This window comes from Bombus terrestris, chromosome 8, assembly GCF_910591885.1.
Source record: "Bombus terrestris chromosome 8, iyBomTerr1.2, whole genome shotgun sequence".
Lineage (NCBI taxonomy): Eukaryota > Metazoa > Arthropoda > Insecta > Hymenoptera > Apidae > Bombus > Bombus terrestris.
The window spans coordinates 3068932-3087113 of NC_063276.1; the positions used below are offsets into that span (position 1 = coordinate 3068932).

The window sequence follows — 18182 nt, forward strand, 5'->3', positions numbered from 1 at the left end:
GTTGACAAACTTTAATTAATAAGAAATGATCTGCATAACGGCATTTGTGCAAGTTTTTGGATAAATACAAATAATGTTCGTGTTTTTGTAACTGATGTACTCAATGAATATTTAATGTTTGTATATTATGCATGTAACATATGTTGGATAGACATAATAAAGCAAAACGTATGGGATTAAAAATCTGGCATTGTATGTGTGTATAACGGATTAGGCAGGGATAAATGAGACTAATGTATATACATGTACGGATTGATAGTTCAGCTGTGACATTATACTGGTAGGAGAACTGTACTGGCGTCAAGCTATTGACACGTAAAAGTGACGGTTCCATTATACGTGGTATCATGTCTATGTAATCTCATACTCAATGACTTAAGGATTTTAAGCTCGGAAATTGATCGCTAAATCAAATTTCGATGATACAACTATGTAATTAAAATCTTTTGTATTGACATCGAAATCTTTAAATATTTAAGAAATCGATTGTGCTATGTATGAAAATCTCATTAATCGAATCAAATTCGAATTCTAATCGCAGATAATCGAAATCAAATATCGAATATATTTACGTCTGACAGTTTACTCGATAAAATTTCATCTTATGTTGTTATGTTAGAAACGGCACATATTTGACTTTGATTTATTACTCGAACGATCGATAGAACACATGTATAATAATGTACATGTATCGATCGATAATCGTAGTTCAAATGGGGTACCGTTTATAATGCATTCGTTATTTTCATCCTCCAACGTACACTTTGAGTACCACAAGTGACACAGTGTAGTCGGTTAAATTCTTTAACCGCGTCGTTATTTCTGGCTGGCGAAATATTAATAAAGTGTAAAGATGCCACTTTTACGCATAGCTATCTGAACTTTTGTGGTTATAATTTACATTGACTCCGATATGAACCGACTTACAACTTCTGGGCGAAACGTTTATGAATGACCAGCGATATTTCGGTTACTTTCCTATATTCTTAAAAGAATCTATATTATTCTGAATGTTACGCTTTATTTTGAAATAAAAAGAATAGCCATACGTTGGTACTTCAAAAACCTCATCTAGCATATTTTTATTAGAATAATTTCTTTATTTTTATTTATATAATATGTTGACAATATCTATAAAAGTTGACATTTTTTAATAATACACATTCACTTGTTATCTAAACATTTCTTTAAGTACGTCATATTTTGCAGATTTCAAATATCTTTTATTACTTACTATTATTTACTTTTATTTTTATTATCTACAATACTTTATCTAATTGTTAACCTTGCTGTGATTCTCGAATTTTTATATGTCAATTTTACTCTTACTTAAACAAGCAAGAAGACTTATAATATTTTAAGCAAAACTTCAGCATAAAATTGAAACTGAAAATCAAAAGGAAATTAAAGTAAAACATTTCTTAATGTTAGAAAAACACGACTGGGTTTGAAATGATATAAAAAGCGCAGCTGGGTTAGTTACTTCAAATAAAAAATTTCCTTTTCTCTTTAGATCATGTAATTGAATTTTCTAAGCGCAAAATGTGACCATAACACGTTGACTACCACGGTGACCACCGGTGACCCACGTTACTAAATTGTGTAGAACTAAATTTAGAACTAAATTGTTCTGAACAGTTCAAATAAGATAAATTTCATGGACTAAACAATTTTCAATAATGTGAATGATTTAGATAACATCGTCAGAAGAAAGTGCGCAAATACAATATATTTTGCAAAAATTAATTGTTATAATATAATATATTTCAATATATTACTCCCAGGGCATAATATATAAAATTTGTGTGGCAATCAACGTATTAAAATAATTAAAAGACAATCATCCATATATGGACATAAAAAAGGACTAATTGACAGTCGAAGATTATAACACGAAACTGTAATAACGTCGTTCAACGCGCGGTCGAAGCTGAAATGCCAGCGCGACTGTCGAGGCTGAAAGCGGTGCGCATGCGCGGCGCATACGACGGCGCGCAATTGGCGAGTCGGCGTCTGACGTCGATCTCGGCTAGAGCCAATCAACGGTTGAACCTCGTCGACGTTAGTTCGGCGTGCCGAGGCGAACTTCAGAGGCGAGGTGGACCGACTGGTATGTGCAACACGGCCAGGCGCCCCCCTCCTCCTCTCTCATTTACCCTCTTTCTCTATTTCTCTTCCTCTCTCTTTCTTTCGTTCCCGTGCTCTCCACGCGACTTCCTCAAATCTTTATTTCAGGCTCGACCGCGAACTGGTCGAGGCGCGCGCGGCCCGCTTTTTTACCGTCCGATACGACGCTTCTAAATTTGAATCTTCTACGTGGAGCACAGTGCGAATCGACGGCTCCGCCGCACGTGAAAAAAATATATTTTAAGAAACGGACGCGCGTTTCTAGTCATCGCTTCTAGTCAGCCAGGATAATTCTAACCTAGCTAACCTAGCTTCCTGGTTAGCTGGATCCTGAAGAATCGTTTTTTCGCTTGGCGTTCATCTTTACACGTTTAATAAAGTCGTAAAGGTGAGAAAAAGAACACAGAAGGAGAAAGTATCGATATATCACGCATATATCGTGATACATACCAGAAGGGGACAAAGAAACGACAAAAGTGCAAGAAGACGAAGAAGACATTCAATCGCGAAACAATAAAGGAAGTTTCTTGTTGTCGCCGTATATACGTTGTCGTTATCGAATGGAATACGTTGATTGGCTTGTTTGTCGATGTTTGACGAACCCCAGATGAAATCCAGCGTGCGAACCAAGTGACGCGTGGTTGATCGTATCACCAGGAAAAAAAAAACGAGTGCAAGTTTTGATGTACGTGCCAAAAAGCTCGTGTGTTATTTCTACGTAATCGGCTTCGACGAGAAGTTTTGTTTTGATCTTAAAGTTGTACCTTTCGCGAGGGTGTTAGTGGGGAGATATCGATCGCGGGACCATTGACGTCCGTTCTGGAGAACGAGCTTTTCTCCTCGCACCTTTGACTAGGCTAACCTCTCGATAATTGTATTTTCTCACTTATAGCTTCGTATATACGTGTATACATATATTATAGATATATACATATGTACATATATATATATATCTATATCTCCTACATGTGTGTTTGCGTGTGCGAATGAAAATTAGATGCTGACTAGTTTTCAATAAAAGTTTGAAAAACGTGCCTGTAACGAAGTAAACTGTATTGTGACCAATGGAGGCTATTCCGTGAATCTCTAGTTTAACATTTGTCGACAACGGAAGTGGATCTGAAGACAAATATTATATCATTTGGATAATACGTTTCTTTCTCTCTCTCTCTCTCTCTCTCTATCTCTCTCTCTCTTTCGCTCTTTCTCCCCCCTCTCTCTTTCTCTTTATGGTCGTTGAGCGATCAAGAAGTCACTTTTACGAGTCCAGATTTTTATTAAGACATAGATGGAATTTTGATACAGACAATAAACGTGTGGATTTTTGAAACTTCGCATGATCGAGTGCCTGAACGGAGATTCTCCAATTACATTGTGATAATAACATCTGTGAAGAGTGCGCGATCTCTCGCCATCTTTGTTTTGATATCGATTCAGTGTGCGCAAGAAGATCGATCGATTGGCGAACGAGCCGTCGAAATGTTCGACTGATCGAGCTCACTTCGAGTCGGTGAGTTTATCAAACGCAGTGTTCAATTGTGAAACAGTCCTTTTCTTGTTGATAGTTGGCTACAGTTATTTATCATTAGCAATGACACTAGGATGTTTTAGGTTCGGCGCGAATTTCGCACGTTTAAATCGTATAAAATATTCTATAAAAATTCGTTAAAATGCTTTCAGATATCTAATTTAGATAGATGTAATAGATGTAACAGATTTTTATATTTCTAATTATTTTTGTGACATAATAACGTAAAATCAATATCATACAGGAAAGGTTTTACTTAGTGGTATAAACGGATTAACATATGATTGGTAAATTTTTGAACGAATTTTATCTATGATAGAAATTTCTACAAGTTAGGTGATTTACTGTATACGATGTATAAATAGTATAATGTTTTTTTATTTTTCTTGCGCGATTCTCTAATGTAGTTACAGAAAATTATCAGTTAGCAGGTTCTTAAACATTTGAAGTCTGCAATTTATTCGATCATTGTCAAAATTTAAATTATATATATTATAAATATTCATAAGTTTATTTTATAAACACTTACCGTTAAATGTTATAAGTATTTAAGAAAAAAGAAAGCAATTTTGATTGCCCCGATTATATCTATAGGTTTCGTTTTTGTTTTTCTACTGGCACGTTTTTTACGAACGACGACACAATCACATGATGTATCAACGAGCGAATCAAACCCACCACGATATCGAGATAACGTTTATCCGGTTGCAAACTATTCGAAGGAAACGATTTGGCAAAGTTCAACATATCGTACTATGTACTAAGTACGCGTGTCGGGCTACGCTTCCAATGTGATAAAGTATATGTTATCGCAACTCGTGTGAGCCCTCCTATCGAAATTAGTATAGCAAATTAAAGTAGCCCATCTGCAACTTAACCTAACTAGTACGTTGTCATTTAAATATTGGATTGGTGTTAGCGTCAAGTTGTTATTAGACAATTATGAATATTATTATACGATATTACTGTTTCGTAACAGAATTAAAAGCAGTGTTAGTATGGCTTGCATATCGGGACCAATGAAGTGTTAAATCTTCTCTAATTATCAATGTTGATACCATACATCGAAGTTTGATATAGCATGACCACCTATGGAAAATAATATTTTTCTGGTAATTATGTTATGTTAGGGATTAAGATAAATAGTGTCACTAAGTATCATGAATATCTGGGAGTTGGTTTTCTATTTAATGACTGGTACTTAGTAATTGTTAGTTTTAAAGTTCTTGCAAAATTTTAAACATTTTTTTAAACTGTTAAATATTACTATTAAAGATTACTAGATGGTTATACCGAGTGTTAGTGTAATAATTTCATCTATATGTCGCATTACAATGCAAGATGTGGAATATGAATGCTATGTTAACGTCCGTTAAAGTTAAAGGCAATTTCATCAAATTTAGATTTCTTTCGTTACACAATACAAAATTTATTCGATAAAGCAATTCAGAATATTACACGAAACAAATAGAAAATCCCCAAGAAACTATAACTAGGAGAAAGTAAAATATTGCATCACAATATCTCCTTAATAAACACCACAAAACGTATAGAATAAAACACACAAGATTACATGGAATGAAACAAAATTTTTAGAAAAATTGTAATTGCAAGAAACTAACAAATTTCGACTGGGCGTCTATTTAATAAACGTCAAATATTTACAACTAGATACGTAAATTAAAAGAATCGACGGAAATATTCCTAAAAATATCATAATTCATATTTATTACGAATATAATTTAAAAAATGCAACTTAGACGGAAATTTTACCTACTAAATATCATAACAAATACCAGATATATCTTCGCGTAGTATATACGTTCTATGCATTTTTGAACCTCCAAATTTTCTATAAATGCATGAAAATCCGCAGCCTAGTAATTGAATAAAAATCAGAGAAGTAACATTTAAATATCTTTAGATAGAATCGAATCACATCAATTTATAAAGTCCATTGAACACAGATTGTTATTTCCAACAGGGAGCAAAGAATAAAAAGCTGGTGGTTCATAATATAGCGAGACATTACTCGATTCGATAGGGATAGCTTCTGGACGCGAGTGCAAAATGCGACGTGTATAGAGAAATACGCGGTGGTCGCTGACCCTCGGTTCGCGTTCTACGCTCTTGTATAATAAACCGAATTCGATCGGACGACAGCTCGAGCGGCAACCTCTTCTCTCTCTAGCCTCTCCACGAGTGTTCTCTTTATTGTCACTAGTCACTAGCAAAGAGAAGCATCGAGCGGGTGGACCCTCTATTGCTTTTTGCTCGAGCTTTCTTTTTTCATCGCCGATAGCCAATAATAATCATTCGCGGAATTTCACAATACGAGAAACGTGCGATCGGCTTGCTGAATGAACGATTCATTCCATTATCTTCTATTTTGAAATAAATGGAAAATTCGCGACGGAATTTGTCTCGATTGTAACTTGACGCTTATCGTGTAATCACACTGTAATAGATAATAATACATGTACATCGGTTGGAATTAAATCATCTTTTTTAAGGCACTTTATCGCGCTCTAAACAATATCGCAAAATTTCCAGTACCATACGAACTGTACGAAAGTATATACTTTCATATATATTTAATATTAATAATGAAAGATCATAGGGAAAGAATACGACGACATATCTTTTATGCTTCTATAGTAAATGTACTACGTATTTGAAGTCTAGTTACTGAAGAAGCTGTGTCTCTATATAAGTCCTGAATTAAATACACGTTTTCATTATCATAATGTTGCTTATGCACTTATCTTTTACTTTTCTTTTCGCAGCTTAGAAAAATTCATCACCTACTTTTAAAAGATTTATATAGATTATCCCCGTTTTTAATTATACTATAACGTAACATTCTATTTTAGCTGTTAGATAACCTCAAAATCAACGAAAATGGACTTATATTTTTCACGTGAAATCTACAGTTAGTAACATGGAATATTTCACTCGTATCTAATATTTTGTTATTTAAGTGTAATATCGAGTAAAGAAACCCGTTCTCTAAATTACTCCATACTGTATTTTCCTTCTGATTTTCAATTAATATCATTTCTACATGTACCTAACATTTAATATTTCAGTTTGTTAATAGTTTATTTTGTCTGATACATCAAATAACGGAACCTAACCTCTGCATTATTGTGTACTGTGTTCCTCTCATGCTTTTCAATGAATATGTTTGCTTAAATATGCAATGTTTCATTTGAATCTTGAATCTAATATTTGATAATCTAGTTTAACCTAAATCTAACCTTAAAATTACTTATGTATGCAAGCCTTTTTTACTTTTTACGAATTGAAGATAATAAGACAAGTATTTAAAATCGTCTTATACTTAAAGAAAAGAACAGATGTATAAAAAGCATTGGAAGTAATTGTACTTAATCGTTGTCGACTGCTTAATTGTGGTTAGTGTTTAATGTCCTTGCAAAGGCGAATCGCGTGTTTGACCGGCAATGGTCGGTATTGGAATCGCCTTTGATTTGATCGCGAGAGTCGACGGATTCACGAGTGTGATATAATTACGATCGGTGACGGTGCAACATAATTTCGCGATGCACAAGATAGGCACGACAAAAATAACGTTTGCCCGTGAAACGCGTGTTAATTCATATAGCGAGAGATCGCGTGCTCGGAATGAATGAAAGGGGGTTCGGTAAATATAGTTGATGGAGTTTAGAATTAGAACAACATTAAAGCCTATGTTTTTACCGGACTCGGTGTATCCGAGCATTGGAATTCATCAGTCGAGAGAAAGCTATCGAATGCAAGCGATTAATTGATTGAATTTGATGCAATTTTTCTTAATTTCCAAATAATTTTTATTATTATACGATACAATTTTACTACTGCAATCGAACACAGGTTTCCAATTAATCGAAGTGGGTACAATTCGATTTATCGAATAAAAGTTGGCAGTCGAATATTCGAATAGGTTATGGACGGTTAAACCCGATGAAAATCGTATCGTATCGAATCGAAACTGCATCGATTGTTCCGAATTCGATTAATGAAATTGGCCGTTTCTCAAATCGAATCTATCACAATTATTCAAAATTTAAATATAGAAATAGTAATTTCGCCGAATTTGAAATTTGATTATTGAAGTCGAACATTATCGATTTATCTAACCAAATCGAATAAAAAATTTGAAATTTGAAAATAAAATTAGAATTTTTCAAGAATTTTGAATAAACAATGAACTTATCTGCGTAAGCATGAAAGTTAAATATTTATTAGTACTACACCACATTTATTTACGATGTTTTTCGATAATGTGAAGTAGAGACACTAGAAGCATCTCGAAGCCTCCTTCGAAATACATAATGCATTATCTAATCACGACTGGTGCAAAGGTAATTTGATTTTTCTACTCGTCTGTTGCTGACATTACAGTAGCGCAATATTATCGTTGATTACACTTGACGTACCTAGCAATTGCCGATTATAGCAAGGGGCCATAATTTAAATGGAAGATGGAAGAGCATTGAAAACAAAAAAGCTGACAAAGAGAAGAAAGAAATACACACTATTAAACTAGTCTGCAATTACCTTAGTCTGAGAACATTGTAAATTGCTCCCACAGATTCATTTACATAAATACGTAAACACACAGTTCATTTTATTTTTTCGTCGATTGATCTTGATTGATTGTTGTCTGATAACATTTACTGAAAGTCGTTTAAAATTCAAACGAAATTTCGTTTTTGCCTATTATGTTAATCGACCAAATTTTCTTGATTCTTGAAACTTTCGCTTAATTACTTTTCGATGGATTCGGTCAAAGCATGTATATATCTTTTAATTTAATATTTAAGCGATATCAGTTAAATTATAAGTGACTACAATACTTTGGTATTGTAGTCATATCTGTTCTAGTATCTTATAATATACGATAAATAGTATTGTTAACTTTATCAATAATCAAATATTCAATTTTTTATTCAATTTTGTATTGTTATTCATTAATCGAACGAATATGTAAATATAATTAAATATTTTTATTAAAAAGTTAACTTCCAAACTATTATAGTTTACGTTATCTACTGCTCAACGATATCATCTAAGGATTAAAAAGAATATATTCTAATTTATCGATAGAAATTTGTCCAAGATACTGACGATAGGAATATTACAGAAATTAAGATAGATAATCCTCGGAATACCAATAGCAATAAAAATTTGTGTAGATATTTTTTTACATTTGAAATGAGAAGTATAGCAGCTTTAATAAGTCTATGCGTTTTCCTTTGTTAACCATCGTTAATTGGCACGTAACTCGATGTATCTGTACTCCGTATACACTTTGAGGGAAACTCAAGTGATAAAGTCGATTATTATGTACATTAATTATCGACGATAAAATGGAAAGCGATCGATCGTTTATTACGCGTTTACTCCATAGTAATGGCAATAACGTCGTAATTAATTAGGTTATATCTAGTTCCACCTGAATTTTTTTCGGAACGACGAAATTAGGTTAGCTTATTGTTAGTTTTGCGTTAGATAAATTAATATCAAAAGGATGAAAAATTCCATTTTATTTTTACAAATATAATTTCCTTATTTTTATAACGCCATCCCTAAAAATTGAAACGAATAAAATATTAAAAGAAATACTAACCTATAATACATAAATAATAATTGGAAAGCCAAGTATATTTTTAACAAATATATCTTATTTCAATTTTTCTCTCTGTCTCTTTTTTTTTAATATAGTTCTATCTTCTAATTTCATATAACTGTTTTATACATTTTTTAAAAATCGAATTTACAGCTTTACCATTACCTAGAAAAAAAAACATTGAAATTAAGTTATAATTTACTATTTCGGAAAGTTATTACAATATTTCTTTAGTATGTTTCGCTTAAAAATAGAAAGAAAAAAAAATCCTATATAGTAGCCTTTTGTAGCGAGTATTGAATGTATTAACTCGATCGGATTAAGCGAAAATTGATTCATTACTGCTAACTACCATCTTCGCATCAGTAACAGGAAAACGGGAGAGAAATGTTTCGTTTTATCTTGCATCATTCCTTATCAGCGCCATCCTTGTAATATCAAAACCACGAGTTAATTACAACTTTGTTGTTCCACGATCGATAAAACATTGCGTTAAATCAATTGATTGATCTTGCCTCTGTTTTCGCTCGGAATTCTAATTACGTATCCTTATACAAATGTCATTTCGAAATATTACTTGTTGCTTCATTGAGAAGTGAAATCTTGTAGAAAATATGGTAAAAGATGACGTAATTGTAAAACTGTAATTTCCTTACAATTTGTTTAAAATTTTCGGATAGCTTATCCGTACATAATTGAAATACGATGACATTATTTTGTAATATTTCGTTTCGACTTTTTTTTTATTCTTATCATCAGAGTGACAGAACTATTAACTACGTTATCAACATGTCGTAAAAATGTGTAATTATCTAAAAATAGACTAATTGATATAATAATTATTTAAGAATAGAACAAGTAATCCTACTTTTATATATTTGTTGCTTGATTTACATAACCCAAGCGAATAGCTTCACTTAATAGGGGAAAAAGAACTCCATAAATATTTATGCTTATTTATTTAGTCATTTATATATATACATTGAAGAAGCTTTAATTGAAGTATAGACGTGAATCAAATAATTCATCATCGATCAATATGTTGGATAATAATGAATTAACGAGAATCTGGATTTAGTCACGATTACTAATGGACAAATGAATCAGCTCATCCCTAGATTTGTAATGTATTCAAACGATAGAGATATCCACATTTCAATAGAATTCTGCGACCCATCCGCGAAGAGACATTCACAAACAATGCGGTTTAACGTTATACAGAGTTTCGATGTTTTCAACACGTTCATCGTCACGTGTATCATCGATGACCCAACAGTGATATTTACATAAAATCAGACAGTAATTTTCATGACGAGATGAAATCGAAGTTATTTCCAGTCAGTTTTAAAATTTTTGTTATAAATTTGTAACTCTATTAATTAATAAGAATTTGTTGGTTAAGTGAAATAATAAAAATCGAAGTATTATTGTATAAATATTAGGTCATGTTTTACGTAATAAGATTATAAACCACACGATAATTGACTTGCACAATTACCAGAAAATCTATTAATTCAAGTGATAACTTGCTTTTATAAAACATTTTTGGTTTAAAATAAGTTATATTTATTGATACTGTTTACCTCGGAACAAAAATTATTATACACTCCAAACTAACCTAATATAGAATTTGTGGGAGAGAATTCATGTTCATAAGAAAAAAAATATCAAATTCTTCACAACCTATTTGTTTTCTTCCATTTTGATTCCATTTGTGTTACTAATAACCAATATCTCACAAAATCTGTTTTAATTAAAAGAAAAAGTCTAGAACACAAATATTTACAACTCTTGTTGATAAAATCATTTAAAATTCCCGCGTAATGTTTCGGAGTAACAGAACGATAATCGAAAGTGAGGTTAGTCGAAAGATAATGCAACTTCAGTGAGCTTCAATAGAGGAAACACGAACGAGACATGTCCGCTATTCTCCGTCGAATTTAATGTGTCATTGAAGTTAGTTGACTGGTTCTTCGGACGACATTAATCGATACACGAACACGACACGTGCTTTATACACGTTTCACCATTAGACTTGAAACGCATGGTCCAGTTCTGTCGCGCACGTTTCGAACTGCATGCGATATATAAGCCTTTTACATTCTAGTTTTCTATGGGTACGCGCGCGCTTTTTGTTTTCAAACCGTCAGTTAAATCACGTCCCTTTTGTTCATCGTTCAAAAGTTGCCGCCATTTCAAACTTGAATTTCATCATGGCGATGGTTAGAACGTCAAAACTGAAGTTTACCTCCTGAATTTTTATTTCGTGTTATATTTTATCATCCTCTCTCGTTTATAAAGATGCGATTCCTTTTATTGAGTGGCTTCATGGGTTGTTTGGAAATTCGGATAGTCTACTAGTAATAGTCTACTACTAGTGAATTATATATTCTTTTTTTTTAAATTTGATTTATTAACCCTGCTATTTCCTCTGAGTTATTTTTGATTCAATCATAATTTCTCAACTTGCTGATGAATATAAAGAAATTGTTATTAATATTTCATATCTAATTTCTATTTTATATTGAAGGTGAATCCTCTTCAGAATTAAAATGTTTTGTTAAAAGAAGTAATACCATCAAGTAGAATGAGCAGTTAACTTGAAAATTATAGCGGGATAATAGCAAATTAATTAAAAAGTATCATATAGCAGGAGTTACAGAAATAAAAATTATTTTAAGAAGTATGTTTAATTAAAAGATTATATAAATCTTTGTTTATTTCAAAATATACGATATAATAGGAAAATGATTCTTTTATATCTTATGAATATAACCTACATTCGTAAGGAATGTATTATATTTACTTTCCTGTTTAAAAGAAAATTATTTAATGTTTGAAATTTTATTTACACTTAAATTATTTAAATAAATCTAACATCAATTTGAATAATATTTTAAACGTCAATAAAATATTCATTTAGTTATAGGTTAATGTAATAAGATTAACAGTTTATTAATATGATTAATGTTTCAATTTTTTGTAAGGAATATAAATGAAATAAGGGGATTCTTTCTGTTTCAGTGTTTTTAATATTCCATCCACTGGTTCCGAAGGTCTGTCCCATCTCCACAACGCCGTTCAAAAATGGGTCGGAAGAAGATTCAAATTTCGCGCATCACGGACGAACGGAATCGTCAGGTACTACAAGTTTACATTAAAAGAAAACCGAACTTCATAAAAAGAAAAAGAAAGTTAAATAAATTACGTAGACAAATTTTTTTTATTTTCGGTGCTTTTATATCTTTCGATGTGTTTTATAAATTTTTCTAGCGCAATTTCTTTTTCTAATACAACGTTCGTCTTTGTAACCTCTTTATAAACATAAATACTAAATGAATAACACGGTGCCGATCTACACAAAGCATTGTTTTGTATTCTAAATAGTGTTATCTACGCTAACTGTACGAGTACTAGAAGCCACAAGTACTTCATAGAAAATATCCGCTATTGCGTTACATTCATTCATTGTATTATCATGTGTTGCCAACTACTCAAAACAGAACTCCATTCACACAAGTTACTAGTTATTATTGCATCGTCAATGATGTTATAGCAATATTAATATTTACATAGTGATATAATATATCGCTAAATTAAATAAATTTAATGTAAGATTGGATATAATGTAACGTGAATATTATATTTAAAAAATATTAGAGATAAAATGTACTATTCACAATATCATATAAATAATAATCTTCTTACGATACTGTTATCACGATATTTAACGTTTATCATCAACGTATAAGTAAATAGAAGCAATGAAAAACGCTAATGTATGACAGATAACAATCGTATCGCTTCCATCAACTTGTATTACTGATTAACGAATAATTTAGGATGGTAGAGGCAAATGGTGAAGGTGATTGATTCCTGATGATTCTCCAACAGGTGACATTCAACAAAAGGAAGTTTGGGGTAATGAAGAAGGCATATGAGCTGTCGGTACTATGCGACTGCGAGATCGCTCTGATTATCTTCAGTTCAAGTAACAAGCTGTATCAGTATGCGAGCACCGACATGGACAAGGTTCTTCTCAAGTACACCGAGTACAACGAACCCCATGAGTCCCTCACCAACAAGAATATCATCGAGGTGAGCCGATTTCTCCTTGGTAATTTTCAAGCTACCCAACAACATTTCCGAATGTCCACCATCTAGGGAATAAGTAGATGATGGAACGATAGAAAAAGGGATAGCTATTATCTAGAGAATTTTGTTTGGTGAATAGAGTTGTTTAAGGTAATGGGATTTCCATACTCTGGATAAATTCTGTAAATTAAATTTTCATAATAACATTTTGAAATGTTGATTTATTAGAGAATTAGAAAGTTTATTGTTGATAGTATTGTTGGTATTATTTATTTTCATAATATCTCTTTACCTATAATCTTCTTTATACAATATATTTAAGTACAAATTACAGGTTGGTAGTTCTAGTATTAACGAATTCGCTTACATAAAACTAGAAAAATTGATAATAAAATGAAACTATAGAAGTAAATTTTATTAAATAAAAACTATTATCCTATTTCTCGCACAAAATTCTTGTAAAAAGGAAATCTACAACCTATAAATAGTAACATATCAATTCATTGATATAATTAGTTGATAAATTATTGTGCAAAAGAATTTTAAAATACAGTATGCCCAGTATGAAATTATAATTTCCATGGTAACTATAGTCTAGTACTCTAAAATATTGAAGAACTCATGTTTACTATATTTGCAATGAATATAAACCCGTTATAGCCTAGTTCTGTCCAAAAACAGAGGTTATATGTCTCACGATTATTCTTTAAAGTTGCCCTGTAGTATGATTCTTTATTTTAAATAATGGAAACGTTTCTTCGAGATTAAGATGAACGTGTTTCAAATCTGAATGAGTATTGTTTCCGAAAGACTTGCCTCACATTCATGTAAATAATGTCGGAGTATGTTTGAAGCGCGTCTCTGCATCTCCAAGGCCGATTAGACTGTTCCAGAAGATACTGTGCAGCGTTCAAATCGTTTAACCAATCCTGTTGAACAAACTGGAAGACGTTTTGCAAGAAAAAGATCTTAAAGCTACCCTTGGCCAATAAAAATCGTTATTTACATACAGTATAATTATGTGGCCGTAATAATAATTATCTTGGGGATTCTATGCTCTGTAAATATTATTTGCTCTTTTATCTTATAATAGCCAAAACATCTTATCAACGGGTCTTTTTCTTACAGCTATCTACAGTACATGGTTTCTTTCATTAGTATGTTGATACAGAAAGCATAGTTTAGGAGGAATGTGTATGTTCTAAATATGCAGAAGTAAACAAGTAGATTACGTTGTATTTATGCAAATTGGACGTAGGATAATTTAAAAATGAGTTCTTCAATCGATATAAACTCTTTATTTTTCAAGGATTAATATTTAAGATACCACGCTTTTTCCATTATAGTAAAATTACTATTCTGAATTATTTCTTATATATTTCTTATGAGAAGATGTATATTTCGCAAAACGTTTAATAACGTTAAACAATTTTTAGAGAGGGTATTAAAAAATTTGCAATATTGTATGTTACGTAGCACTTTCAGTGGATTTAAGATTCTCTAGCAAATATTAATTCTGAGATTCTAGAGGGGATTTAGAATTGTACCTTCAAGTTTTCAAACTTCCCAATAACAAAAATATATTCAGTAAACTCGAAACTTGCAAATAGTTCAAAGTGTTAAATAAATGTTGCAACACAATTTTTCATCGGTTTCAAAATTGCCAGAATTCTGAATACGCTTCGTCGTTCGTAAAAAAATAATTATTATTGAATTTTTCAAGAACCATGAATTTCGTACGGCACTGAACCGGTGATATTTTTCAAATAACCCCGCCCTGCCGACGCGACAAGTCGTCGTGTCTGGATCAGCCGGAAGGCGAGCATATCTTGTAACTCGAGGTATCGCTGATATACCAGTAAATGAGAGATTTCACAGGGAAAAATTGCACGACGCTCGATACTCTCGCGTATCATCATTGGTTATTAACTTTTTCAAGTTTGTCGATCATCGAAATTACAACATGGGCATGCGGCAAATCTACATGCGCGGCGCTGCTACGAGACCCGCTTCCTGCGCGCCTTCTTTTTCACCGATGTTATACAGGGTGGTCCATTAGTAGAGACGACTGACCACCCCTGGTTCCGTTGCGTGTCTCGCTTGATGTTGCTCGAAAAAAAAACGTGCATCAACGAAAGACAGATGACTGGTTGGAATAAGCAACGTACAAGAAACTTTCATTTTGAGGACACTTCTTTTGCCTGTCTTTGGCTTTCGTATGATTACGGATATTAAGGTTATTTCTCCGGTGGTGGTACAAAGAGTATATTGATATTTCTTATGTACTCTTTTTTTTAACCACTTCCCCAGGTTTATTTTATTACTTGGAGTAATTGTAATATATTTGTTTGTGATATAAAAAGTTGTATTTTTTTGTAGTATTTTGTAGTCCATGTACACATAGTGTTATAATCTTAATATAATAATGAACATTTGGTTTACAAGTATTAAAAAAAGTATTTGAATTATGTAAAATGTAGCATAATTAGTGAATTTTTATGGACCACTCTGTATACGCATGAAGACGTATTTCTCTTATTGTTAGACTTTCAAGTATATCAGCGATGGAAGTTACTAGAAAAGATATATCCAATCGATCGATAGGGAATAATCGTGCCAGTATAAATAATACATTAAATCTTGTTGCAATATTTAAATCGGTATGGTGAGTCGAAAAGAAGACCAGACAGGTTACGGGCTGTCTTTTACGTGCACCAAACTTGTTATACATGTTCGATATTCCTTTATAGGAATTTTATAATGCATTATGCTTGAAACAGTTGGGAGAGAACCCTTTTTTCTAGTTCTGTTAACCATCGATTTATTAATCCCTATAAAGAATTGAAACATTCCACAGAGATACGTAAACAGTTTGAATTCCTTAATTTATTATTTCTTATCTTCCTTAATCTCTTAAAAAAGGTTAACGTATACTTGAAATCCGTAATATGTACCGAAAGAAAAGTATTTTACGAAAGAGTGTGCAATTTGAATTTGGAACCAAACCTATCATTTAAACTTCTTTATTGAGAAGAAGGAAAGTTTCAGAAATAAAACTAATAAAAATTAATAAACGCCATAGAATAATTAATATAATGCCTAACGTTATTCGATACAATATCAACGTTTAAAAAGAATCGCAACCCTTAAGTATCGACTAGCCCATTCCCCACATCGGCCCCATAACCCAGTCCCCCAATTGTTTCGAGCATAATAATGGTCAGGGTCGTTCATGGATCCTTCACACGAATCCATCGTCGACCATCGTGTCGCGTGACACGCGATATCTTCTCTCCTTTTCTCTCCCGTACACACCCATAAACGCATACGTAACCTCACTTACCATGCAAATAGTAAAAGTACACACACGAATAACCAATACACCAAAGCTACGTACATAAGAGCAGAGAGAAGGAAAAATAACTAGAGAGATTAGTCGACTGTGTGTATACGTATGTGTATGTGTGTGACGCTAGGCGTTTAAATTAACGTGCATGCGAAGGTTGAGTGCCCTCGGGCGGTGTGGTCACGTGAACCTGTCTGCTGACACTTGCAGGCACTCAACAAGAAGGAACATAAGGGCGCCATGTCCCCGGAAAGTCCGGAGCCTGACGCGATCGAGTACAATCTCACTCCGCGCACCGAAGCCAAATACACGAAGATCGACGAGGAGTTCCAACTGATGATGCAGAGGCACCAACATAACGGCACTCGGGTAAGTGGAGGTCGTCGTTCGGTGTTGTTCGACGGCCGACTGACGTCGAGAGGACAGACAGGGAGAAAGAGAAAAAGTCCCGGGCCAGGAGAATACCTGGGACGGCTGGAAAAATTGCGTGGATGTCCCGCAACGACGGTCCCTCGGTGATAGGTATTGTCGATCTTAGGCATTTTAGGCGTACGAAATTACTCAGAGTTTTTAGTGTTTTTGTAGTTTGATTGTGTAGAACTTGGGATTTGGTATTTTTGGTGATTTGAGGTTATTGGGATCAGTAATCGATGTTTTGGGGATATTTGAAACTCCGGTATCTTTTCTCTTTTGTATATGGAGAAATTTTTGAATCCTTATATATCGCGAGAAATTTTATATATGTATGTATGTTGAGAGAAATTGTTATTTTTCTAAATCGTATCATATACCAAGTTGGCATTTTTAGGTGTACATTGTTCTTAATGGGTTTGATATTTGTAGAAACGGATAGTGCTGAAGGTCAGAGATTGTGTTGCTGAGTATTACAACTGATTAAAATTGGAATGGGATTATTTGGAAATTTATTTGGAATGGGAACATTTCTGTTGTTCCTGAATTTGAGATTCTAAGGATTTTCATTTCTTCTGTATATTTTAAAAAACTATATTAAATGTTAGACTATAACTTGAAATTCTATCGATTCTTCTTTGTAATCTGAGAAATTCTTTATTAAAAAATTCTTTGAAACTAGTAAAATGACAGTACATATTTTTCAAAGATATAATCGATATGTCTAAATATTATAATTTCCGATAAAAAGAATAATCATCTTTATAAATATAATCTTCACCTATATAACTTCGTCTTTCTGAAATCTGATCAATCTTAACGATGACTTTCGTTTCGATGAAATTCGTTAAGTAATTACCAAACTTCCCATAATAAATTTACTATCAACATCTAATAGCGTGCTGTTCTTCCTTATCAGTTTGAAAACCTATAGTAGCTGGAAGTTTACAATGGCCGCCTGTTCCTTCTGGTGTTTCACTTTGGGAACCTCTGGCTCGGAGTTTTCACATGACTCGAAGCAATTCGTTAGTCCTCCTGGTTAC

General features: G+C 32.8%; 1 protein-coding gene across 10 annotated transcripts in view; it reads left to right on the plus strand.

Moving 5' to 3' along the window:
• LOC100649884 (myocyte-specific enhancer factor 2) overlaps positions 1–18182 on the plus strand; it is an 80554-nt gene that overhangs the window by 46903 nt on the left and 15469 nt on the right. For 4 of the 10 annotated variants that reach the window (XM_003397049.4, XM_012311017.3, XM_020864086.2 and 1 more), the window contains 3 exons: positions 12312–12428; positions 13182–13385; positions 16939–17097. In XM_003397049.4, coding sequence (XP_003397097.1) covers positions 12375–12428; positions 13182–13385; positions 16939–17097 — 417 coding nt within the window. In that variant the 5' untranslated portion in view covers positions 12312–12374. The other 6 variants (XM_048407916.1, XM_012311013.3, XM_012311014.3 and 3 more) reach the window with 6 other exon arrangements.